The sequence below is a fragment of the Leuresthes tenuis genome, unplaced genomic scaffold (assembly GCF_036924035.1).
Source record: "Leuresthes tenuis unplaced genomic scaffold, fLeuTen1.0.hap1 SCAF_17, whole genome shotgun sequence".
Taxonomy (NCBI): Eukaryota; Metazoa; Chordata; class Actinopteri; order Atheriniformes; family Atherinopsidae; genus Leuresthes; species Leuresthes tenuis.
The window spans coordinates 7,230,948-7,257,762 of record NW_027325371.1 but is presented as its reverse complement, the minus strand read 5'-3'; the positions used below and the strand labels follow the sequence as shown (position 1 = coordinate 7,257,762).

At 41.7% G+C, this 26,815-nt stretch overlaps 1 protein-coding gene across 1 annotated transcript; it reads left to right on the top strand.

Annotated features, from left to right (window-relative positions):
- Positions 1-26,230, top strand: vat1 (vesicle amine transport 1). Its single transcript, XM_072369434.1, has 6 exons — positions 1-652; positions 6,560-6,767; positions 16,428-16,598; positions 17,752-17,841; positions 18,989-19,230; positions 23,206-26,230. The coding sequence occupies exons 1-6, from the start codon at positions 227-229 to the stop codon at positions 23,488-23,490; spliced, it is 1,422 nt and encodes a 473-aa protein (XP_072225535.1). The 5' UTR covers positions 1-226; the 3' UTR covers positions 23,491-26,230.
- The last annotated feature ends 585 nt before the right edge of the window (positions 26,231-26,815 follow it).

Here is a 26,815-nt window from a genome sequence, read left to right as displayed (position 1 = left end):
GTCAGAGCGCGGCGTTGACAGCCACTGGCCACTGATCAGCCCACTTTGTCGGGGTTTGTGTCTCCTTCCAAGACTGCTGAGAAAGAAGCTCTGACTCTCACATTTTGTTTGACTTGCAAGGCAAGCGCACGCAGCCAAACAGCAAGCCCATCCACGGCAGCAAAATTCACAAGTAGTGAAAAGTAATTTTGTCTAGATTCATCACCGTCTCGTAGCTTCCTGCACAATGTCTGGAGAGGACGCACCTGCAGAGCAGCAAAACGCCGTGGACCAGAAGCAGGAGACCAAACCCACCGAAGAACCTAAATCTGAGCAGCCCAAAACGGAGTCCGCACCCGCCGCTGCCGCCGAGGCAGCCGCCACCCCTGCGGCGACCACCGAGAAGGTCCCCGAGGAGGAGACCTTCACCTACCGCGCTCTGGTGCTCACAGGTTACGGAGGCTATGACAAAGTCAAGCTGCAAGGGAAGAAGGGAAAGCCATCGCTTAAGGCTGGTGAGGTCCTTGTTCGGGTCAAGGCTTGCGGGCTGAACTTCGCCGACTTGATGGCCAGACAGGGGCTTTACGACCGCCTGCCGTCCCCGCCGGTCACTCCTGGTATGGAGTGCTCCGGAGTGGTGGAGGCTGTCGGGGAAGAAGTAACAGACAGAAAAGTAAGCAAACACCGAATTTCGTTTTTTTTTTCACGTCACATGAAATGTAGTTTTTCTGTGTCGATTTCATTATTTAAGTGATGGATATTGTATTTGCTTCATATTGGTGCTCAACACCTACATCTGGATATGGGCGTGTCAGGCTTCGCTCATTTCTCAGAGATGTGGTGGCTGCTTTATTCTGCCACTTTCTAAATTCACTTAATTAAATGCTTCTAGGCTAATGGTTTAGACTGTTAACTTGATCATTAAAGTACTATTAAAAGAATTACTAGTGCTTTTTACTTAACTATTTTCTGTTTTTTTTTTCATGGAAGATTGAGAGGAAGCAGCACTTGATCAAAAGTTGGGAATAAAGATGTCTCATAATTCACATCGTACTTTTTCTTTATTTTAAAGAATGGCCAGACTGGATACAAATTATAGAAATTGAGGACAATGCCGCTTGATGTAGACGTCACTCCTCTTGTGTCCCCGGTTTTCAAACTGTGCTACCGGTGCGTAACGCTGGGTAACTTAAAGTTTTAAAAAAATCACTTGGATGGATTAACTGTTTATACCAAACTTGTCTGTTGAAAGTCTAAAGTTAAATAAACACAATCAAATCTGTGGGATGCCTTTCATGCTGGCTGCACCCACGCTTTTCTGCGCTCTGATGTGCGCCACTGTGCGGAGCGTTGCGTCAAGGTAGCCAGAGATAGACCGGAAATCAAATCTGTATCTTCCAAATTAAAGCTAGTAGCACAGAGAATAAAATAAATGAAATAATACAAAATAATACAATGTAAGAACCATCATCATGAAGTTCAGGAGATCAGGAGTTATAAAGGGTGACAAGACACTGGACTATAACATGCCGTGTTACAGGCTATCATGGGGGTTTCACAGTGCATCAAGGCTTTAAATCAAATTAAACACCCTTTCTGCTCTGGCTCTGAATTTTGCTGTAAAATAACGTTTTTCAAATGACAAACACACCTAATGTGAGGCACCGGTGAATATCCAGCACAAATGTGCCATCAGAACGTTAACAAATCCGGGATTTTATTTTGGAGACCTCTGGAAAAAAACATTGTAATTCATATCACTTTACACCGGTAGTGAAGACAGGAGTCACCGACGCCTTTTGTTACCGGGAGCGACTGTGGCGCACGATCGCATGGTGTGGAAAGGGCGAGGCGCGATGCAACAGACATTGTGGTGTGAGCTAAGGGATCCTCTTTATCAGCAAATAGCGCATCACCTCTGTTGAATTCAGATAATATTTACAGTCCTAAGTAATTCATGATTTAAGTTCAAACTAGTACGTCTCAGACAATAATGTCAAGTCAAATAAAGACTAATTATAAGGCCTTTCTTTAATGTTAAACCCATGTGAATGATGTTGTAACTGCAAGAGGTTTGTCAGTGTCTTTCTTACATTACACGATGAGTCACAGGCCGAGAGTATATGTCCGTCTCCCGGCAGCATGGCATCACCACGGTATTGCCGTTTGAAAATCAATTTAACTACAAAACCTAAATGTTACACACAGTAATGACTCACGTTGTTTGTTGTAAGAGCAGTTTTTCTCAAATTGGCCACTAGATATCTGTGGATAACACCAAGAGGAGCACATGTGATGCAAGTGCAGAATTATTGCATCTAGATGGGAGTGGCACATGTGTCTGTGAAGTGCAGATAATACAGTAGATGACTGGGGAAATTAAAATTAAATGATGGCTCAGCTAACAGCTGCCAGATATCATAGAAGGTTAAGACCCTTGTGTTTCCAGGTTACTTTATTGCTTCTTTCCACATTGTCAGTGATGTTGATTGGATTTAAAGGTCACAAAGCGCACACATGCAGTAGCACAGAGAATGTTGCCAGACTCCCACATCCACTTGCAGCCTTTTGCTTATAGAATTAAGAGCCAATCTTCCTAATGGATGGAGATCTCTGGATCTTTTGGCAGCTAACTCGGAGGGAATGTGCTGACCCTGACAGCAGAGAATTTTTGGGAGGCTCACATCTCTGCTGCTCTCAGACACACATATGCACACAAAGACATGCAATATTGGGCGTGTCTTGTGTGTTTGTGCCCAGTAAAGCTTTAAACACATAATGCAACATATACATTAGAAGCTAATGTGATTGATTTTGATTTTATCTTTGTGAGATTTTATGTGTAATTATGTTTTAATGTGACAATGTAATGTTTAATGTAATGTTTTTCAGACAAAAGAAGCATTTGAGAGGCTTAAGTTACACTTATGATAATCTCTTTATGATTTACATACCTTTTAGAATTATAAATAACTGTATTGATGTTTTTATCATATTCATACTGCCTATATATTTTGAATTTTTTGGCATAAAAACTCCTGTCAAGCTTGTGCTGCAACTGTCAAAAAATGTGGAGCTGTTAAATACAGCTCCTGTCTTTGGATTCTTTATTCTTGCGTGCATGCCTCATATTGTACATCTATTATATTTGCAAGGCAAGCAACCCTTCAAGATCCCCAATAAAGCTGAGTGAAGTGAGACGACGTTGAGTTCACCCGAAATGACCTAAGAGGGAGTGCAGGGAAAAGTGTAACAGTGAATAAGTGAGCCGAGAGCGGAAATATCACAAATCACACCGAGGCTCCCCTGATGCCAAATATCAGCACTTTTTTCCCCTCCAGGCCTGGTTTAAGAAAAAAATTAAAGCTCTCCCCTGGTGAGTTTTGGAAGGATCTGACCCATATGTTCTCAATTACCTCCCTCTGGCCCACATTGTCAGTCTGGTATTTCCTCCATCAATTCTTCCCTCCCCCTATCTATAGCGTCTTTGCTTTGCGTAATCTTGTGAATCCTCCTTCAACCACTGGACTATCACTGAATTCTTCACTGATATCTACTGGCATGTGAGCATTTGCTTCTGGGTGAAAAATACAGTCTCTCTGCTTTGGTCAGTGTGGTTCTGCTTTAGGTCTGGAAGTGTGGAATTTATCAATCCAGCTGTGAAAACAAGATGATGGTATTCTCATTTGCATGTAGTTAGAAATCTGTTTGGGTCGTGCCATGTCAACTCATCGAGCAGCTGCTATCTAAAATTTTTCTTGTGAACTCTATTTGACCCAGAAATCCAACATGCAGCTATAGAGGAGGGATTATTTGATTTCAAATTATTAAGGTGTACTAAAATGCCAAATTAGAAATGTTGAACACTTACAATTTTGCTTATGAGGATAGCTAAGTAATCGACCAACCAGGCTCTTGTCTGTTTGAAACATTTAATTGGGACAGAATAATAATCTATATGTTTTTATAGAATGTGTTATGTACAAACATGAAACATTCCACCTCTGCATAGCATAAAATGTATCAAGCTAATATTTGTTCTCTTATTTGAAAGAACACAAGTAGGACTGCAAACGCAATAAGCCTGTTTGGCCCATTACTGCTAAAGGCAGCATGTATACCTTGATATGACAGATTTTGCTGTATCCGAGCTGGGCGTGGCCTTTATCTTAACATCATATAAACTGGGTTAAAGCACAGTAACACCTGTGTCAGTAACACTGACACCACAGATATTTCACTTTCCTCTTCATTGTATTCACATGAGTTGTTGCTCTTAACCTTAACCCTCGTCTTTTACTTCCACCTGACTCAGTAAAACTGCATAAGAAATTTTGTGCCCGCTGATAGATTTTTTTGCTGAGATCACCAAAGCTCTTGGCCACAAAGCCAGCTGACTTTGAGGCCTGCATACCCTAAAATTGAATCACCATCTGATTAAGTCCATTCACATACAGTTAACTGGAAGTGTCTTTGTTCTGAGCCCCCGCACTCCTGACCCCGACTGTGGCTGTACTTGTTGCAGTATGAAGGGAAAGAGAGAGGAAATGCAAGAAGTGCCTGTGTGTTTTATGTGTCACACTGTGATGTTGAAACAGAAGTGTCACAAGGCTTGTTTGCTTGTTCATACCTTGTGTCTGTGCGACTGACAGTAACTCACATGCTTTACATGGGCATGGAAGAATAGCTGCAGATGCATTTGAGAGTGTGAGTCATGTTTATTTCCTGTAAAAGAATTAACTCCCCCGCGTATCGATTCTACCACACTGTACCCCCAATTATACCAGTGAATTTGATGGGTTAGAGGACTCAAACACTACAAAAGAAAAAAGATGGAGATGCTAAGGAGAGCTGGTCAGCATGCATAACAAAGAAAGGTAACCCACGGTGAAAAAGTGAAAGTGGAGTTTTTTAAATAAATTAAATGACTTGGCCTTTGACTGGAAGATGAGGAGATGAAAAGAAAGAGAGACGGAGATCTCTCTAATTGGAGTGGATAGACAGCGAGACGCATGGCTCCCTCCAGACCATTAGAGAGGCCCGGGTGGAGTGGGTTTGTTCCCAGGAGGAGAGAGCTTGTCTTATGCTCAGCCATGGGGAAGAATCTGGCAGGGAAACTGATGAGTGGAGAGAAGCCAGGGGAGAAGATGGGCCCCATTGTCCTGTTTAGCTGATGAGGAAGAGGGGACAGGGGACACTCCTCACAAGTGAGAAAAGAAAAAGGAAAGGCAAAGACAGCATGAAGAGCTGAGGATGAAAGAGGGAGCATCATAGAAGACAGACACAGACAGGATGAGACCGGGGGACTGGAGAAGGGGAAGGAAGACGTTCTGAAGTTGTGAGAGGAAAAGGACTCAGGAAGTGAAAGAGAAAGAAGGGAAGAGAAAAAGTGAGGAGAATGGAAAATGGGGTGGGAGGGAAAGCTATGTTGGGAGAGTTGATAAGGGGGAGGAAGAAAACAGGAAGAGAGTTATAATGCCGCCGTCGTCTCTGTTTCCTGTGTCCCTCGAGTGAGTTCTTCTGATTGGTTGGTTCGGGGGATGGGGAGAAGTTTAAATCATGGCTCATTCTTCTGGAAAGAGACAGTTGTGTATCGGAGGATCCTGCTTTGATAAGGATAGGTTGGGAACAGTACAGGACTAGAGGATCAGAATTTGCATCAGGTTGCAACCTGCAGAAAGTTTGAAAGCCTAAAATCAAATCAAACCCCTTTGTTTTTGCTAACTTTTCTTGCTTGTATTTACATCTGAATCAAGCACACCATACATCAGTATACTTCTCATATTTTTGCATCACCTTACACGATCCTCTTCCTCTTCTCTCCTGATGAAGCCCTGCAGCTATTCTTACCCTCCTGAACAGTTATCACTTTACCTGTTTGCCTTTATTCTTTTAGGGCAAACACTTTGAGGTTTGGTGGCTGAGGTGATTTCATGTTTGCATGTCTGCTGTTGTTGTAAGACAAACAATAAACCTCATTCTTACAGTTCCAGTTACACAATTTGTATCATTCACACTGCACCACAGACAACATGAGGTTCAAATGGCAGGACACCAAAAGCTCCAACTTGAATTATTGTCAGCTCAAGAGTTCAGCCATTTACAGCAAAATGCTGTTGGCGATTAAAGACTCATTTGCCCACATTGCTAAAATGCTGCCATTGTACAGCAGATAAAGGACTGACCAGGACACACATATACAAAGCAGTTTTAGTGTTGGCTTGTTTTCCTGTGTTTCCAGTGCAGCGTTGGGCATTAGTCCCCAATCTGTCAAACTTGAGAATCCCTTCTTCAATACAATCCATCAATGATATGTGTTCATTAAAGAAAGTGTAATAATGTAAGTTGATCTGTTTTTTCTCGAACTTTGTTTTTCAGCTATTTACTATTCATTTTCTGTGTTTTTCTTTGTTCCTTTTGTTGCTTCTTTATTCTTTTTATTTTGTTCTGTATGTACACCCTACAAACTTCAGATGAAGCCCCCTGGTTGAGAATTATTGCCTTGGTGACATTCATTTATTTTACAGGTCTTTCCTTCCTGATCTTCACTCAGCCCGTGTCTTCCATTCCCCTGTTTCAGGTCGGTGATAAGGTAATGGTGCTGAACCGTTTTGGGCTGTGGCAGGAGGTGGCAGTGGTGCCAGCCAGCCACACCTTCCTCATCCCAGAGGGGATGAGTTTTGAAGAGGCAGCAGCCCTCCCTGTCAACTACATCACTGCCTACATGATGCTGTTTGACTTTGGCAACCTGCGGCCAAACCAGAGCGTCCTCATCCATGCTGCTGCAGGTACCAACACATACACAGCACAAGCACACAGGGAACACACAGACCTCTTTAATTATGCATCTTAAATGAATATGATAAAGTATACATTGATTAATAATTAATTCACAGAGGTATTAGATAACAGTGAGTCCCATTATACTGAAATAGGAAAAAAAATCCTACATCCTAATCCGAGACTGATAAACTGTGGTTTTCAGTTTATCTCAGTGTGAAGAATCCCTGTAACTGTGCAGTGAATTTCACACTATAGTTAGCAGCCAGAAAGCTGGATTTGGTATTTGGAAGTCTTGCTACAAGGAATAGTTTTGAATATTACAACAAAACACACACAAAAAAGAAGAAACAACAAGCTCATTTTATGGCATGAAAATGAGGACTTCCTTCTTGGCTCCTCCTGTTCATGCATTGTTTGTCTAGATGACTTATGACTGTTGGAGAAGGTCACACTTCATTTGTGTGAGATGTAGTTCAGCGTTTTGCTTGCACCAGGACTGCACCAATGCACACCTGCCACCTGGACTGTGAGGTCTAAGATCAGAGTGAGTGGGTGGGAAAAAGATGGGGACTAAGGGAGCAAAGGCACCTGCTTTGGGGCGGGATGCATTAAGCCTGAGAGCATTTGATTTTGCTGTGATTTGATTTTACACAGTCAGGCCAGCTGGAAAGAGCAATGGCACATTTGCCAAAAGAAATTGTTCCCACTTGTTATCTGCTGGTGTACAGCACTCACTTTCCCTCTCATTCCTACTTTTCCTGGGTGGGGGGATATAGAAATGGATCCTCTGCATTTGGGACAGTATGTGGGTGTAAATGGCTCAGTGCATAATGAAACCTGGCCTTATTCTCGCTGGAGACAATGAGCTCTGGGAGCCCGCCAGCGCAGGTGCGTATATCCCCTTGACATTACAACTGAAAATGAATGGACTTGTAAGAGTAAATAGTTGCGCGCAGCTGAACAATAGCTAACAGGCCCATAGCTGTGGGACTGGTGGTCTATAGAGGAATCCCAAATGTTTGCCTTCATCATATCATCCTGTTGATGTCACTCACCCCAGTGAGCACACATGTTGCACGAAGTTTTCTGTGCAGAGTATGTTCGCCATAAGAGGAATGCTGTGGAAATGTGGCTCAAGACACTTTCCCTTCCGTTTTAGTCGAGGCAGCACCTCTTATTTCTCAGGGCAGGCTGCCAGTCTTTGCTCGCCAGCTGTCCAGACATCAGCATTGTCAGAGCACATTACTGAGGCTATGACAAAAATCATTTGCTGAGCAGTCACGCCTGGATTCTTTCCATGTGTAAATGATTATCATACGGGTCTCTGTACAACACATGCTCTGGTGACATTTAGAGCTTTGTTGATAATGGCAGCAGTATCTTTTGTGAATAAAATATGCACATCCTTCTCTTGATTGTCAGCCTTCATTGTGGGGCTGCATGGTTCACATGGTGCTGGATGCTGAGTGTGTGTGTTTGTGTGGGGGGGTTTGTTCCTACCAGGAGTCTGCTGTCAAATTGTTCCTGATGTTCAATGATTAGACAGATCAAAGGTGTCTGCTGTGACAGGGCCAGAGAGTGAAGGGGGTGGGGGAATAAGCCAGTCTGTGCTGTTCTTTCAAGTCAGATATGTTTTAATAATATGAAAGATTTTGCAGGCAGGCTTTTATATATTCCTTTCTAAACATATTCCATCACAGGATCTGGTGATTTTAACCCTATTTTAACAAGGCAAGCATTAGATTATTATAGTCAATATGATTAAGTCTTTTATCATTCAAAATGTGCCAACATTCACCAATTACAGCCTCACAAATGTAAAGATGAGCTGTTTTCCATAATTATAGATCATTATAATCATTCTGAATTTAATACCAAAAACAACATGTTTTCTAACATTTTATAGAGCCACCAATAATTGTCTAACTTTGCCAGTGATGAAGGTAAGTTGACTGAGTTAACCTCTACCAAAAATTATTTTGAATTTCCTTTATGGCTAAAACTGAAAATATCTTCATGTCACACATTTGCATGGTAAACAGATGCCAACTCAAGCATCTATTGATATTTGCCATTAATGCTGTTGAGCATAGATGGAAATAATCCAGCATTACTTTGGAAAATGTCACAGTTTCTCAAATAAACTGCATAACTGCTTTTTTTTCACCCTTTAGACGCAATGGGGGTTTCCTCACCCACAGGTTTCAAGCTGCTGATCAAAAGTATTACCCATGCTCAATAATGATTCTCTTATTCCCTGTGCTTACTTTTGAGTTGCGTCAGACTATTTATTTGACTTTAAAAAGTATCACATGATGATGTGGAACACCATCACTATTTCCACAGAAAAAAATCTTGTTTTTGAACAAAAGCTTTCCGAGAGTTTGTCTCCTTTTCCCACATATTGAGTCAAAGTAAATAAAATGCATTTTTACAATGGCATGAAAGCACAATTACAAGTAAGTACAAGAACTCTGTTACAACTCATCCTCGCTCACCACTTCATACACACCCCGTTAAGCCACATACAGTATTAGCTATGTGAGGAAATGTTTTACCTCACCTCATAAGACTGTCTCAGGACTCAGCAGCTGATGGTTGCATCAGTAAGTTGTACATCTAACTAAAACGTAGTGAGTTAGTGTGCCCTGCATGCCTGAACTCATACTGAATTCCTTCTATATCAATGAATGTTGAGTAAAGATAAAATAGTGAGCACATAAATGAGATTATCTGGGAGCAATCTGTCTGGATGGGGAGTAAACGTGTTAGTGAACGCAGGCAAAAATCTGGTTTACATCCTTGGTCCCAAGATCCAGCGATAATTACGATTTAGAACAGTGTGATTATCATTTAAGGCCTTTAACAGCTTTTTATCTCTGTGTGATTCTCTTCTTTGGCTTTTAATGCTTTCGTCATTCATCCTGTCTCTGTTTTATGGCTGACCTGTTCTATGTTCTATAACAAATTTAACTTAATGATTTAAATGTTTTTGGAAACTAATCACACTTATTTCAATTACTTCAATATTTCTGTTCTCCCAAAGCCCCTGTAGCCTCTAGTTAAATAGCTGCGTCATTATAAATTGATTAGAAATGTGATTTTCATCTAATGATATCATCAACAGGTTTCTGTCAAGACATGCATCTTAATATTGTAAATTTGAAAGTTGTCTCAATTGTTTCCCAACAAAAAGGCAGAGATAGAAACTCTGCTCAGTTTTCTCTTTGTACGCATATCCACAAAAGTTTGATATGTACAGATAAGACAAATAAAGAAGAAAAACTGGTGAATAGACTGCGATGAAAGGTCCTTAAAAGAAATTGAACATTTCCAATAGAAAGTCAGTGGTTTCCATTTGAAATTATTAAAAAACATGATCTTTGGACAGGAGGAGGCTTTTTGTTTCTGTTTTTTTTATGCTAAGCTAACTAGGTCTACATTTTGGCTACATATGAGAGCTCTGTCTTCTCACCAAACTTGAGGTAAATATACACATTTCTCATAATTTGATAGCATTAACTAAAGCTGGAGTGAAGACTAATGACAGAAGTAAGAGCATAACTTTCCAGCTGGTCACACTGACTACAGCAACAATAAGTTTTATTATGTTTACTAAAGTAAAGATCTATACTGCAAATATCCTGTTGAACTCTGTAGTGAGGGCCTTTAAAGAGTGATGATGGCCATTCTATTGCCTTTTGCTTTTCCATTGTTCCATGTTTGCAGGTTATGTCACATCAACTTGCATCTTTACCCATCATGATCAGGTGACCAATAAAGAATGCCTGACTGGTGTTATGTATGTCTGTGTGTGTATGTAAATGCTGGTGAATAATCCTCAGCTGCTTCTCTCGTGTCTCCACTCCTGGCCTTTCTCTCCAAACAATAGCTTGTTGTATTTCCTCCCATCGTGCCTCTCCTCTCCACCGCACATCTGCATCCTCCGTTGTCCTCCTCCCCCTCCGGCCTCCATAACCTCCTATCCCTCTGTGTGACCTCGCCATATCCGTGCTGTAGCCCTCGTCATCGGAGAACGTGCGCAAGTTTCCCCTTTTTGTTTTCCCCAGAGAGTTTGGGTAGAGAGGGAAGCTCTGCGACATTTGGTTGTATCTCGTGTGTCTTCCACTGTACCCAGCCAACTGCCCTTCCTCTGACCTCTCCCTGAACTGGTCGTAATGTTTATGAACCTCAGCCAGCCAACCAGCCACCACACCCACACTACACATTCCTGCATACATATGGGGCTCCGCTGCTTACAACCATGACGTCTACCGCTGTTTTATTTATGAGCTATTGAGTTTCTGACATTAACTGTCATGCATTGTGTTGCAGATTTGGAATTCATAATATGATTAGGTGATGTTGTAGGAGCATGGGTCCACTTCAGGTCAAGACTTTGGCATTTTGGCACCAACAATACCAGAATTTAAACTCCCATACTGTAAAAATCACACACTCACTAATAACCCTGCTTCAGTCTGCTAAGTAGCACATGTTATTAATCATCTGCTTTCATAAAGCTTCTCAGTAGTGTGCTTTAGGTGTGTGTGTTAGATTTTATTCTTTCTACTGGCCAATTATGGAGGTTCCCATACTTCAACAGGTGCTTCTTCTTGGAGTGTCTCTGTATAGGATAGAGTAACACCAGGTTAAACTGAGGATTAGCTGGCAAGACTTAAAATAAGAGGCTTCCAGCTGCTGCATGTGGGTGAAATCCAACCTTGAGAGTGAAGGGTGGCAGCAGTCACAGTAAGAGTTACATTCTTGTTAAAGGTAGTAATCAGCAAGGCTGAGCAACACCAAAATGAGGCGCTGTCCTGGATCATTTAAAATTCATAACCATAATATGACTGTTTAAAACTTTCTTCAAAACACAGCTTTTTCTGTTGACTGACTCTGGTCTGTGTTAGTAACAATGTTTGAAGCTCTCTGGATTTTCTTGCGCTCAATGTTTCCTGTTATATCTAATGAAAAAAAACAATTATGTTTAACTCAGTTGTCATATTTTGTGCTGCTTTTGAAGCCTTCCAGCTGTCCGTTACATTTTTTTAGCAGAACACAGAAACACTTGAAGGAACTTTGATTTGATTCTATTTGCTGTGTTTTCCAGAAAAGGTATATTTCCAGCTTTAAATACATCTGCTGAAGTCTTGCTGTATATTAACTCTAAATGCCTGAAGCGAGTGAAACAGGTGGCTGGATCTTGTGGGTGTGGTGAATGAGAATCTCATCCTGGTGTAGATCTTCATGATTGCTGTCGCACTTGCAGACAGGGCCTCAGGCGTATTTGCCTTCAGTGAAAAAGAAAAATTCTGAGCAAAATAATGTCTTTGAGGTTGGATCATTGCAAGAAACTTTTTTTAAACTATAAGAACAGAAATAACTATTTATTTTCTGTGTGTGTCTTGCTTCTCCCTGGCCTCCCTCCCAGAATGCTCATTCATTATTTAGTCCTTTGCTGTTTGAACATTAGCTCACTTGTACTTACAACCCTGGAGGGTTTTTTGAACCATGTTAAAAGTCTGCACTTTAAAATGATTTCCCTCTACTCCAATCAGAATGTCTGCTCAGAAGGTCTTCTCCTAGTTTAAAGAAAGCTAATTCACTCTGACCACTGAGCAGGAGTCTGGGCTGCGTGGTTGAACCGTCTCTGCGTTCCTCAGGCCTGACATTGCTGCCGGCAGCTCAGCTGCACTGATAGTAGAAGGAAACCAGGGCAACCTCCAACATAACCTGCCAATCGCATTGCTTGTTTGCACTCTCATCGCTGCAGCCGTTGACAAATGACCCCATCTACCCCCCATTCCCAGCCACCGCATGCACTTGCAGGTGTACGTGAACCCTTTGTCAGGACACCTGTGTGTGCATATAGATCTGTGTTGTGTGCACTAACTTCTGTTTCTAGTTTAAGACAGGAAACAGTTTTTGTCTGTGTGTTTATCTATGTAGATACATGTCATGTTATCAGTATAAGGTGGTTTTATTTGTATTTATCACTATGAGATCTCTTATTCAGGAAATCACATGGACTTCCTTCATGCTAGAACAAATTCACTCTCCTAGTAACTAAAAATTGTCTTATTTTATGAAATTCACCACATTAAACTGCTTTTCAAGACCACAGTATGTATACACACACACACATACAGACACACACACAGATATTCGAGAAAAAAACACCAGGGTTACATAATCCAGAGTAATACTTCAACAGTACAAAGAGCCAACCACAGCTCCTCTCATTGTTACAGGACTCATATCTGTGTTTCAAAATGCTGTTGATGTTTTAACTTTGCCTTGGTGACTCTGGGTAAAAAGAAACACTTGGTTCCATGTTTGTATTTCACTCTCTGTCAGCCAACACCACAGGATACGCTGTAATGAGGGGTTAGGAAAGATATGAGTCTTTGAGGAAATGTGAAAATATGTTAAAAAAAATCATTTAAAAAAAAAAATACAACACAGAGCTCGGACACAAGGGACCAGTCATCCTCTGGTGTTGACAGTTGCCATATGGCCACCATCCATCCCCTGACTAACACCTGAGATCGTAGCCTGGCTCATGCAGTCACTGTGATCTGAGATTGTGTTTATTGATTCGATTAAAACAGATAGAGATGTCATTTTAAAAGTCTATGACGGATGTTTTAATACATGGTATCCATTCCTGATGTCCCCACCCAACCCTGCTGTTGAACTCTGGGTGTGGAGCAATAATAGTAGCCTCACTGTCAGTCTGGATTCCACTGTGTTTTGGGGGGAAAATTCCTCTTCGCTTCTAACAGCCATGTTATGGGAGCCAAGTGCAATTTGTGCCAAAATGCGAGAATGTAAGGATTTCAGGGAAAGACAAAACCCTACTGTGTATCTAGTTTCCCTGAAGAGAGAGTGAAACAGAGCAGATAGGATGATGTCTTATTGACATGTCCTTATTTCCATGTGTAAACAATTCAATTGAATCTTGAAAACAAATGCAATTAGCAGCAAGAATTTGCTTAAGCTGCTCTTTCTTCACAGAGTATTTGTGGCCGGTCTTATGTCAAACTCTCACAAGAGATGTGGTTCAGGTCTGAAAAAAGTAGAAAAACTGGAGAAAATATAAATTGGGAAACCAAGGAAGCCCAGGAACTAAGGGTTAATGAAAGATTAATATTTTAATCTTTGCGTGTTTGTGCAGATTAGCAGATACCAGCAGCCAATTGAACTGCTCAAGTCTACAGCCCTCTGTCCTTTGTGATCTGTGTACGTATGGATGTGTGTGATCTGAGGTGGGGTGCAGAAAGGGGCTCTTGGCAGAGCTCAAGGGTCTTGTGATGGGAGATCAGGAGTTTGTTCTCATGGAGTTCAGAAACAGGTACCCTTTTCTATTTGACTGAAAACACATTTTTACCCTCTCATAACATATCTGATTATATAATCACTTTTTATTGTTCAGTATTTGCCAAATAAAGATTTAGTTTTGACTTAATTTAGTATGAGTAAAAATAATAAGTCAATTCTGCTGTTGTTTTTACAACACTTACTTCATGGTGATGGAACATAGGGGAAATCAGTGTTTATGACAGCAGCGTTAGTTAAATATTAATATGTAAGTGCATGCTTGGGTAAATGTGGGATTAATGGATGCATTATTGTGCTGGACACTTTTTAACACCTGTGTATGAGGGTTGCTACTATGTGACAGAACCATTTAGTTAAACAGAATTAAATCACCCACTCAGACGATGCATATTTAACATTTCTCACCTCATCTCCGTCTTCTCCTCTCTTTTTGTGTACCAAAAGCAAACATTTTTGCTTGCAGAGTTTGCATGTGTAAAGAGATACGTGACTAAAGAGATGAGTGTGTTTAAAGAGAATCTGCTCTGTTTGTTTGATATCATTTCTACGGGGGGGCAGGGCATATGCTCGCCTGCAGCTTCCTATCAAATGCTTGGTGGCCTCTAAGAGGAAGATGAGATCCAGTATATGTCAAATATAAACTGATGACAAACTTGCAATTGTTACCAAGGAAGAACAGTCAATGAAACAAAATGGCCCCCGTTGCTTAGTCATTGCTGGCAATTTGGCTGAGGTTACCTTGGCAACACAAACTTGGTTTCTCACTGAGAACAAAGAGAGATGGTTGCTGTTATAACACAGCCACGACAGCGTTCGCATCCAACAGCAACAGCCTTGACTTTGATTTCTCATCAGTTCTACTCTCAGTGTCAGCAGGGGTGATTATAGTAATGCAGACTGGCTGGTTTGTCTCACGTGGGCTTAAGCTGCCTGATAAACACCTCAAAACTGAAAAAAATTCTGAAGAGGTTTAATCCACAAAATACACATTTTTATTTATATAAATATATATATATATAAAATATCCTTTTTTATTATTATTATTTTCATGCTGAGGGATTCTTGCATGGAGATGATTCGGATTTGGCCTAATCTTATCATTCTTTCGGGCCTGTGTCAGTACTATTTTTCTGTTTTAGTGTGATCCACAGAGAAAAGCTGCCAGTGTGCAGTTGAGGACATTGTGCTGTTAGACAGGTTCAGTGGCTCAGAAAAAATGTAATGTTTAAACGAAGGGACAAGAGGTTCGCCAGTGTCATCTGATTTTTGAATGTAGTGCATTCTCCGTTTGCAACAGGCACAGAGATGATATTATACATATAGAATGCATCGAGATCAAATGGATTTAAGCCTGTTGCAAGACATGAAGCTTAAGCACATTTCTTTACCTCTTTACATAAAGATAGAAAAATATTGATTGAAATTGATTCCACAGATTAGAAATGCCCTGTTTGGTCACTTCTGTCTGTCTGATTATTACTTGTTGTGCATTCTGAATAGATTCAGACATGTAAGCAAGCAAATCATTATTTTACTTTAAACCTCTCGAATAGCTCAACTATGCCATTAAAAATAAATGTTAGTGAAAAATCACCTGTTGCTTTCTGTTTCTTTATTCTCATGCATCAGATAACATGTACTCTTTACTTGGTCAGGCATGAATGACCTTTATGGATGCCTTTCAGCTCCAGCCCTCATGTCAGGCTCCTTTTCAAATAAGCCACTGCTTATCAGTAACCTATTACTTCTTGCACTGGCTCCCTTAGCAAACACTGGCTGAGGTTTTTGCCACAACAATGTAAATCTACAGTGAACAAAAACATAGATATTCAGAACTTGTACTTTGTATTTTAAGTCATGTATTTAGATAATTTGTTTCATCATTTTTCCAAGGAGACATTTCAGCTGCATTTGTGATTTTTGTGAAATTTAGGTTGTCTTGGCAAAGGAAACTAAAAAATGGATCGTATTATTGGGTGACAATAGCTACTTTCTCCAGAGCTGGATGTGTGTGTCTGTGCATCTGTGTGTGGATGTCTGTTTTCCCTGGCCAGCTGGGGTAATGTGATTGTGTTTAATCTGCTCCTGACATACCCCTGAGCAAAACACATCCACCGTGTCATTGACTTACTTGTTTTGGACAATAAATGATGCAAATCCCATTTATCTGCCACTGAAAACATGTGTCTTAATGGGAATTCCCGTTGAGTTCCATTTCGTGTGGGTCTTGACGCCTAGGACGATATCCAGTTCGACATAAACCCTCGTTGATTGCTTGTTTACATTTGAAGTCATATCCTTACATTTTCCACTTATTTCAGGTGGTGTGGGCATTGCTGCAACTCAGCTGTGCAAGACCGTGAAGGATGTGACTGTGTTTGGCACTGCATCAGCCAGCAAACATGAGACCATCAGCCAGGGTGGAGTCACGCACACCATCGACTATCGCACCAAGGACTATGTGGAAGAAGTCCGCAAGATCAGTCCGAAAGGTCAGAAAATAATAAATCTGCCATAATGAAGTGATTTAAATTTGGATTCAGTGTCAACAACGTATAACTGTAAATAATATCAAATCATTTTTACAGCTATGAGTAAAGTAAGCTTCATTGTTCAGATCAATACATCTCCACTGGCACAAGCAATTATGTATGGCTGCAGCATTTGTTGATGTGTTGAATAAACATATGACAGACAGATGATACATTTTCATTATTTCTCAGCAAAGCTGGCCGCAACATGCACCAAACTGACAACTGTTGCTACCAAACAAAGCTACCTTTAGAAACAATGAGTCTAACTGCCAAAAAAAAATGTTGCCCCAGAGTTTTGTGTATAAGGGCTCTCTGCTTAGAAGTGCACTAAAATGCTGCTTTTCAGCTAAATTAAACAATGTCCAGTTCCTGTTTATCCTTTCCACTCACTGCTGTGTTCCTAGGACAAATTTATTGTGCCGGAGGCTCATTTCATAGTCCCCTCTTCAACCCGTCTCTGTCCTTTGTAGCATAGGGTGAGACAGGCAAACATTGCAGAGATGGATACGTTGAAAGCGAGAAGTGACACTTTAGACAGAATGTATCTAATTAGAAGCCTGGATCAATGTGCAGCCCTGCTCACTACCTATCCTTCTATCTTTGGCTCTCTGTCAATTCATCTGTGCCATGGTGAAGGCAGAATCCTGCTGTGAGCCTCCTATAATCAATAGAACCAGGGTTCAACAGAGCAAGGAGGGGCAACCCAATTTAAGGAGCCCCCTCTGGCACAAAGGCACATTATTAAGCCTGAGCCTACATGGCTGGACATTAATATCCCACAAAGAAACCTTCTTGGTTAGCTTGCTGTGCTTAACCATCTGTTCAGATGTTGTTTTGTTATTCTGGAATGACACATAGACCTTTTATCTCTCTTGTTTTATGAGTGACAAGAGTAAAAACATATAAAACGAGAGGGATCTTGGACTACCTTCCTCCTGTCCTCCTTTATTGGCTCCCCTTCATGTAAATATGGCAGCTTGGCTACGCTCGGTGCTCCTAGTGAACTCTGGCATACAGAGCGGGCCACTGAGGACACTTGGCAGACTGAATACACACACACATACTCTGAATACACAATAGTGATAACTGCCTCCCCTTCTCTCTGCTTCAGGGCTGGACATAATACTGGACCCTCTTGGAGGATCAGACACCCATAAGGCCTACAACCTGCTGAAGCCAATGGGCAAACTTATTACTTATGGTAAGTAAAAATCCATTGTCATTGAAAGAACAGTGATAGTTTTCAGCATTCAAAGCTGAAATCTAAGTTTTTACTGCTATAAGATAGCAATCCTTACAAGATGACCTGTCTGGAAAACTTCCTACTCTATTATAATCAAGACCACTCGTAGAAGCCAAAACAAATTAATTATCTCGTAATAACAGACCTGCACCCTATTAGCTTTTAACTACCAGAAAAGAAACTGTGATGCCCACAAACTCGTTGGCAGTACTACACAAATTGGTGGGACGCTCAGTCTTTGGGCAGAAATTCCTTCTTGGAACACATTAGCTACATATTGAAATTCTCTGACAAAATTCTTCACATGCTTCTCATTTGACTTTTGCTCCAGTTACTACAAAATATTAAATTTTGGGTAGTCTAGTAGGAGCTGAGTAGAAATCTATTAGTTTAGCTACACTGAGATCTACAGAAAGCTGTTGGTGCATAAAATAGACTTTGCAAAAGTTTTGGGCTTCACTCTGTGCAGAGTGGCCTCTGTAGCGGCCCATCTCCTCCGTGGGAAGCCCTTTTACGCTCTCTCTGTTACAATACCGATCTGGATACATGCAGTGGGCAGGGTCGGCATCCATGGAGAACAGGGCCTTGCCTTTGCGTGTTTCTCAGAAACCTACTACCCAGCATGGTGCCCTCCACCCTCACCCGTTCACCCTCTCTGGTCTCTCTGTGTCGGCTGCTTCTCTTCCAGCTTATCAGAAGTAGGCATGGTGGAACAATGGGCGTTCTATCCACAAAAAACCTGGAATGTGTCTGAATGTTGCAGGCTGGGTCCCTCTGTTCTCTCAGAGCTTGCTTTGTGTCCCCTGTTTCCCCTGAGAGAGAATGAGATCGAGATCAGAGGCAGCTATGTGAACACATAAGGGGGGGAATTGGAAGGGGATGTGGTGACAGACAGTTGATGTGCGAAATTGGTTTTTAGGGTGAAGGGACAGAGTGAGAGTGTGAGAGCACAGGAGGACAGAGGTGGGATAATGAACCAGAGGTTCTTCACAGAATTTTAACATTGATATATCACCTTTTCAACTCGGCTGCACTGAGACAAAAACACATGATGTTAAGTGAAGAAGATTTAGGGTCTCTGTCTTTCGACCCTCTTTCCTCTCAGGTGCGGCAAACATGCTGGCGGGCCAAAGGAAGAACCTGCTTGCCGTGGCCAAGAACTGGTACCACCAGTTCTCCATCCACACACTCAGCCTGATCCAGGGGAACAAGTCAGTATGTGGCTTTCACCTAGGTTACCTGGATGGGGAGATGGAGCTCATCACCCAGGCTATGGACACCATTCTGGATCTGTACAAACAGGGCAAAGTCAAACCCCGCATCGATTCCACTTGGCATCTCGAGCAGGTTTGTGTCTGTCTGCTCTTCCATTTACACCTGGAATTACAGAGGGGATGGGACAAAAAGCTTAAGAAGTATAGTTGACACCGGCATCTTATAGTTACCGTAGCATTACTGTGCCAACCAAAATAAAACCAACAAATATTAAAAGACATTAAATAGTGCCTTCAAATATTTTGAATGTAAAATGTTCTTCAATGGGCATACTGTATTTAAATGTTATGTTTATGTATTTACTTTTGTTGGTTAATAAAGGTAAACTAATCAAGGCGGAACCTGGTTTAAAGATAAAAGAGGGTGGACTTAATTTAAGGCTGACACGCAAGTCACCATGGCAACAGCAGAAGTGGCAGTTATTGACACCAGTTAATGATTTAGTTTGGGTTTATTGGTTGTTTACGCTCAGGCACAGAATTATTTTACATTTTACATAAGGGGCATTAGAAAGAGCCAAACAAATCTTTTCTTTCTTTCTTTTCTGACAGTTTCAGTTGTAGCAAATGTCCAAAAATAACTTAAAAACCTCTGAGTTAGCGAATGAAATATTTTTTTAGCACAAATTTTAACTTTAGCAAAGCTAATGTAAAATGTTGGGCAGAGCCCGATTAGGGTGGTGTAGCACACCAGTTAGAGCAGACTGGACTAGCTGGAACTTGATGTAAAAAATGGGGAAACGGTCACTGGTGACTTAGGGGGAGGTACATGTTTTAATGCCCTTTGTGGCTGAATCAATACTCCAAAGCAATTTTGTTGGTCTGTATTTGAATTTCACATCCGTTTTACTCTAGTTTATTAATGTGACTAAATCCATTACTGTGCATCAGTTTGAATGACCAGATGATTCACTGTGACTTAGGTGCTTCCACACCAGAATTACATGCATTTTTCCATGTAACAAGCACTTACAACTCACCCAGAGAGCATATGAATACCAGGTGGGTTTGTGTCTGTGTTTGTCTTGTGGTGGGTTTTTCTGCAGCTGGGCGTGGCCCTGAGACTCGCATAAAACAAGCAACTTTATACACAAGAAGCACTGTGTCTCTTGGAGCATAACTCACCCAGGCCGACAGACTCAGATTGTTGCTGACAAAATTAACACTACTAACAGATATGAAAAGAGAGAGTGTGAAAAACACATACAGAAAGGGAGCGTCAGAGGCTGACATCTTCTGTTGTCAAAGTCAGAGCTGGTCAGTATTTTGGCTGTGTGACTGTGGCCGGAGAGAATCACCCGCTGTCTTTCTCCGCCATCTGACGCTCTTTCTCTGCCTCTCCATCTGTCTGCTCTTTATATTAGATTCTTTTTCTTCGTCTTTAGGTTATTGAGTCCCTCTCTGTCTCTCTCTATCTGGCTTTATTCTCTCCTTCTCCCTCCTCACAGTGTATCTTTCTTGCTCTTTCTCTCTTGTTGCTATGGTGACATCGTTTAGTCAGCGTGTGCGTCTGTCTCAGGGAGGGGCCCTGATGTATGAGAAAGACATGGAAGGAGTGTGCAGATACAGAGGAGAGATGAAGGTGTATGTCCGTCTGTCTTTGGAGCAGTTCATGGTGTAAAGTTCTGGGTTGATGTCTACAAGCGTAGAGGCTGGTGCTTGTGGTAGCATCAAAGACAAAAAGCTCCTAAGGACTTGTGGATCGATTATTATGACCTGAGAAAAAATGCCACACCCTGACCCCATTCGTTAAAACCCTTCCCCCCCCGTCAGTCTTTGCTGTTGCTCGACAAATCAATAAACCTGAGCAATATTTTAAAATTACCGTGACTGTTTCGTCATGCAGATTCTTTTTCTACATCTACACCAATACTCACGATAATAAGGGTCATGTCAGCAGCCACAAATAGAACAATCTTGTCCAAGATGCCTGGGAGCCAGGAAGGATGTCAGATCTTAGAGAGCGGAGGGTGGATGTGGGTGGAGTTGATAAAAGAGCCAGAGACGCTCTCACTTTGACTTTCATTCACACTGAAGATGATTCTTATAATTCCTAGACTCACTCCTCCCTCCCTTCCAGTGCTGTTCTTCATCTGAGGGATACCAGTTGCTCCCTCCGCCTCCTCCTCTCCACTCTCCCTCCACTTCCAACTCCTACACTCCCCCTCTTTCCCATGTGTCTGAGTCGTCAGAGCCACGTTTCAGCCAGGCTTTACGTTGCTAGGAGATGGCCCTGTTGCCGTGGCATTGGTCGTTAGGTGGTCTGCCTGCCTCACACAAATAGGGGGATTGGAGGAGAGCAGGAGGGGGATGTGATGGAGACTGGAACAGACAGTGGACAGAGCTCAGTGGTCAAGAGGAGGGTGGGGCAGATCTTGGCTGGGATCCTCCAGTCATCATTATGATGGAGAGGCAGTTGGTTGATCCATTACTGTGTAGGGGTTTGGGGGTTGTCATTAAAGGAGAGTCTGTAAATTATTTGCCTGGAATTTGTAGAGAAATCTTTGAGTTTGGACAGAGATCTTTAGGGATAAACATCAGATTCTGAAGTTTTTAACATTCTTACACAGTAAGTGCAGTGCTTGTTGTGGAGGCTCACTTGATAAGAGTTTACCTTTGAAAGCATAGGTTTAAATTTTTCTGCATTCACATGCCCATCCATTGCTGTCAATGCAGTCCTACTTATACTAGCCTTAAAGCAGTGTGTCACTGATGTAGTCAGCAATCTGGATTATATGGCTCTTTTCCTCATCTCTTTTGTGGCTGGACACTAACATGAAGCAGGATTTTTGCAGTGCATGACTATAACTTATTTGGATTTATTATTTGCATTGAACAAGGACACTTAATTTCTTTCTCTTTTTTGGAGAGGGTTTGCTACCACGACATGAGAGGTGATTATTCAATTGTTTACAAATGTAAACATGAATCCACATTTTAATTTAAAAAAAGACTAGATATTATTTAAGTTTATTGGTTTAATCATTTGTTGTGGTTTATTCAGTGTATCACTGAAAAAGGCTGAACACTTCTGAAATCTTATTGGTAAGTCTGTCCAGTAAAAGTCTCAGTAGAATTGTAATTGCTGATTTAAAGGGGTAATTTTATGCTTTTGGGGGAGTTTTCAGCTTAAGTGAGTGTAAAAGTCCAAAGTTCACACAAATGAGAGTAACATCCTCCCACAGAAAACACTGCTCCTGAGTGGCTTAAAATACCTAGTTTATGGACAGTAATTTTCTTCCTTTTTCCTAATAACCTATTACAATAATCTATCACAATATCACAATAATATCACAATGAAACCCGTTAGAGAGATGCCTTCCAAGAGGCGACTGTGGGACACTCTGAACTATGAAAGAGCAGCTTTTGCAGCAGAAGGTGTACTGCAACAACAGAAGTATGAGAAAAATATTGTTTTTGGGTTTTTTTGGCATTAAAGCTATTTCAGTTGACTTCCAAAATTAAATTATGAATCTGTAAATGACGATGAAATCCATCATCCAAGATGCAATATCAAGTGTTGCCCTCCATCATTCAGTTTCCAGGAAATCTGCAACATCTGAGTTATTATTTCCCCGAACTCAAAGTTCCCATTTTACTTTAGAGGCGTTTTCTTCAAAGTGGCTTGCACTTTTGGCAGCGTTTGGATTTTAAATAAAATTATGGAAAATAAAAGCACGATTTCTGCTTCATCTATTGGCTTTGTGTGTTTTCCTTTCATTTGTTTTGTCATCTTTTCACCACTTTTTGCTTGCTGTGCACTGCTAGAATAATTTCATTTCCCCAGAAAGATTATTGAAGTCTCATCTATGTAAATATAATTTCTCATATACTGCGTATTAAAGTGGTATTTAAAGACAATCCTTGAATATTGTTTCTACGCTGCTGTATTCAAAGGGAAAATTAGAGGTATAGACTGTAAAAAAAAAAAAACTAAAAACATATCGCTGTGGAATTGTTTCTTCTGCTGACACTCCATAGACATTTCTCCATGATGTAGTCTCTAATTTTTGCTCTTTTATCCCTTCTTTCTTTGTTCCTCCTCTAGGTTGGCGACGCCATGAGAAAGATGCAGGAGAGGAACAACATCGGCAAAGTGATCCTCACCACAGAGCCAATGCCCGAGGAAGAAAAGAAGGAGGAGGCCAAGAAGGAGGATAAGAAAGAGGACAAGAAGAAGGACGAGAAGAAGAAAGATGACAAGAAGAAGGACGATGGAAAGAAGGAGGAGAAGAAAGATGACAAGAAGAAAGAGGAGCCTAAGAAGGAAGAGAAGAAGGAGGAGAAGAAGGAGGAGGAGAAGAAGGAAGAGGCAAAGAAGGAGGAGAAGTGAGAGGGAGGGAAGGATGGATAGTCAAGCAGACCAGCAGGGAGTTTGTGTCCTGGGAGCAGGAGGTGTAACGGGGATAAGCATGGGGGTGGGGTGTGAATAAAGATTGGAAGGAGTTGGGATAGATTAGAAAACGATCACAACATTCTCAGTCTTTCACCTCGCCTCTGCTTCACTTCGAATCCACAGTGATTTCCCAGGCCTGGCTCTGCCTGCCTCCCATTCCTCTCCTGTTTCGTGCATTTGTCTAAACAAAATTCCAGTTTTACAACCCATTATAAGCTCCAATCCTATCTTCCACCCTTTCTTCCTTATAGTATTAAACATTTTTGCCATTGGGAATCATAGACACAAGAAAGCCATGGAGTATGGTGGATATGGTCCAGGCTTGGGGCAAATTTCTGTTTCCTTGACAACCTTAATCCCCGCTCACCCTCCGGCTCCACCCTCGACCCTTGTGCCCCTCCGCGCCACAACTCCCACTGTGCTAAATTGTTCTGCTCTGACTTCCACCTGCCACCTGCACTTCCCCCCTCACTGTGCTGAGTCTCTCCCTTCACCCCTTTCCCCTTACACACACCTCCCACACCATCACCACCACCCCGACACACCTACGAGCCAGACCCATAGACAGGCAGAAACACAGGCAGAGAAACCAAGAACCACACCCACCCACACATTGCTTTCTCTGTGTCCAGCATTTAGTTATGTCACTAAGGATGAGTCAGAGATGCCTCTGATAGGCTAAAGCACCTCACCTCCCCAAGAGATATTCTCAACGTGATTTTTGATCACGATGTTTGAGTACTTTGAAAATAGTGTTAATGCTATCGGTCATTTGGTTGATATCATGTCTATGTTCTCACCAAATTTCTGTGAAGTCCATACGGTGGTTGCAGTAAGCACTTGCCTGAATATGAATTTCCTTCATAATGAGCCTTTCTGTGCCATATTGAATTGGGAGGCAGAAATCATCCCTCAGCTTCCTTCTCCTTAGTTACAGATTTTCTAGCTGACCAACTGTTGGCAAGAAGTGCACAGTGCCAATTAAGAGAGAATTTGTTTCTGTTCAAACAAGCAACAAATACACACATAAACACTCACACACACTGGATGTGATGAAAGAGGCACTGTTATAACGAGACAGTGAAGCGCCTGAAGTGACCAAGTTAAGAAGGTGAATACAAGTTCTTTTTCCTTATCCTCCTCGAGGCATTCCATGGAATTCTGCTGCTTTCACAGCAACCACTCGCCTGTCGATCAGCATGACCCGAGAGGAGAATTCAGCTGGAGCTGGTGTCCATACTTTGCTTCCCCACTCCACTCTTCTCTGTCTCTCTCCTTCCTTTTTCGGTTTCCCTCTCTGTGGTCGGCATAGCAACAGGCGTCAGGCTCGTCAGAGATGGCACTGTGGTCTGTTTCTCTGACTCCCTCTTGCTGCGTCTCTCTTTTCTGCTCTAACAACTCTGTGTTTGCCAACAGTCGGCCCTGTCGACCAGTATTTCAACAGGTGGAGAATGTATTAAGAATCTGTGTTTAAAAGAAGGAGGGGGTGCAGTTCTTGAGGTTGTTAGTGTTGGTCTAGAAAACTGTTATTTCCAACTAGTATGAAATTTAGAATTTTAACATTGACAATGTGTGCAATTAGCAGTATGCTGGCTAACATAGTGCACCGCTCCCCCTAATGGAGATTACGTATTCTGTGTCATTTCTGGGTGGGTTTTAATTTTATCAATCAACTTTAAATATTAGACGTACCTGCCTGCCTCACTGCCTGTCTCTTGAGTCCAGCCTCACTGTTGAGACTCAGATGGTGACTAGTGACTTTGTAAAAAAACAAACAAAAAAATGTTTCCAAAAAAATGAAAGAAAAAAGTTGTTGTGTAAGCATGAGTGGCCTCCCTCGTGCTGTGTGTGGTGTGCCATTGTGTGTGAAGACGTGTGTCCTCAGGTCGTTTGTCAGGTTTTAAAAGCACCCACCTTACCGGCCCCTGCCACATTTCCAACTTACACTACTTTGCTACAGTACCGTGTAGCTCCAATCCAACCTACCTTTCCCGCCCTATTTCTCCCTCCTGTCTGATAAGAGGCCTGTGTTATGAGGACAGTTGGTATTAGTATTTTGCACTCTGCTCGCTGATCTTAATGCACTTGCAAGCATGGCAGTTGCACTCCAGTCCTATGCAGGCTTCGCTCCATGTTTGCAGCCTGTTTCCCATCATCCAGTCCCAGTGTATCTGCTGAAGCGGCACAGTTGGCACACACACACACACACACTCATGTAAAGATCCCCTCATTTTCAGCTTGCCAGTCCCTGCTCGGGCCAACTTCTCCTGGGTGGCAGCTAAAATCAAAGCATTCATCCATCCTTGCCTGTGGGAAGTAAAATGTGGAGCAGGGTAATCTGGTCTGGAGTGCGACCGCCACGCTGGTGTGGGGAGTGATTGTGTCCTGTCAGCCTCTGGTTAGTGTTCTGTTCTAATCTGCTGGGCTCCCTTTGTGAACCTGTGGACGGTGCTTTTGTTCTGAGTGCCATGTGAGAAACAAATGCTTCAGTAAAAGTAAAAAAAAGAAAAATGTTTTACTTACTATGTTATTTTTGATTTACCTTTATATTTTCTTTTGTTTGTTTTGTTTTGTTATTCAAGGGTTTAAAGTTCAAAGCTCATACAGTACTCTTTATGTGGGGACCTGCCAACCTGCACTCCTTTTAAATGTGATAAAGTTTTTCTGTTGGTTCAAACCATGTGTGCCAAATTGTATGTATATTCCTCTGTCAATGCTTTGAATATTAACAGTGCATAAAAATATATAAAGAAAATTCTGCTTTTGGATGCGTTTCCATTAACCTTGAAGAGGAAAGAAAATTCAAATGAGTTGCCACAGTGTGTCAGTTTTGTATCTCAAATGCTCATGGGTGCTGACAGTTTATTCTTGCAGTTTACAAAATTGTTGTGGTTTTTGATTGGTTGCAGTCTTGCTCAAGCATAGACCTGCACTGTGCCTCTCCCCTTGTCCACAGTTTACCTCAATCCGAGGCCCGTCCTTTGTATTTCTATGATTTTCACTGTGCTTTACCAGCTTTCAAGTCAACCACAACTGGTTAAACCCCCCTGTGTTTACAACTATAATATAACAGTGAATAGGAACGTGCAATTAAGACTCAAAACTCCAACAAAAGTAAATATATTGACTGAAGTCTGCAATTTTCTTCCGCTTGGTATTGGTATTCATGTGCATGTTTCTTTCAGTATGTTTGCAAATGGTCCGTGTAACAAGTGAGGCAACAGATGCTCTCACACAGATGTGCAGGGATGCCAGTACTGTA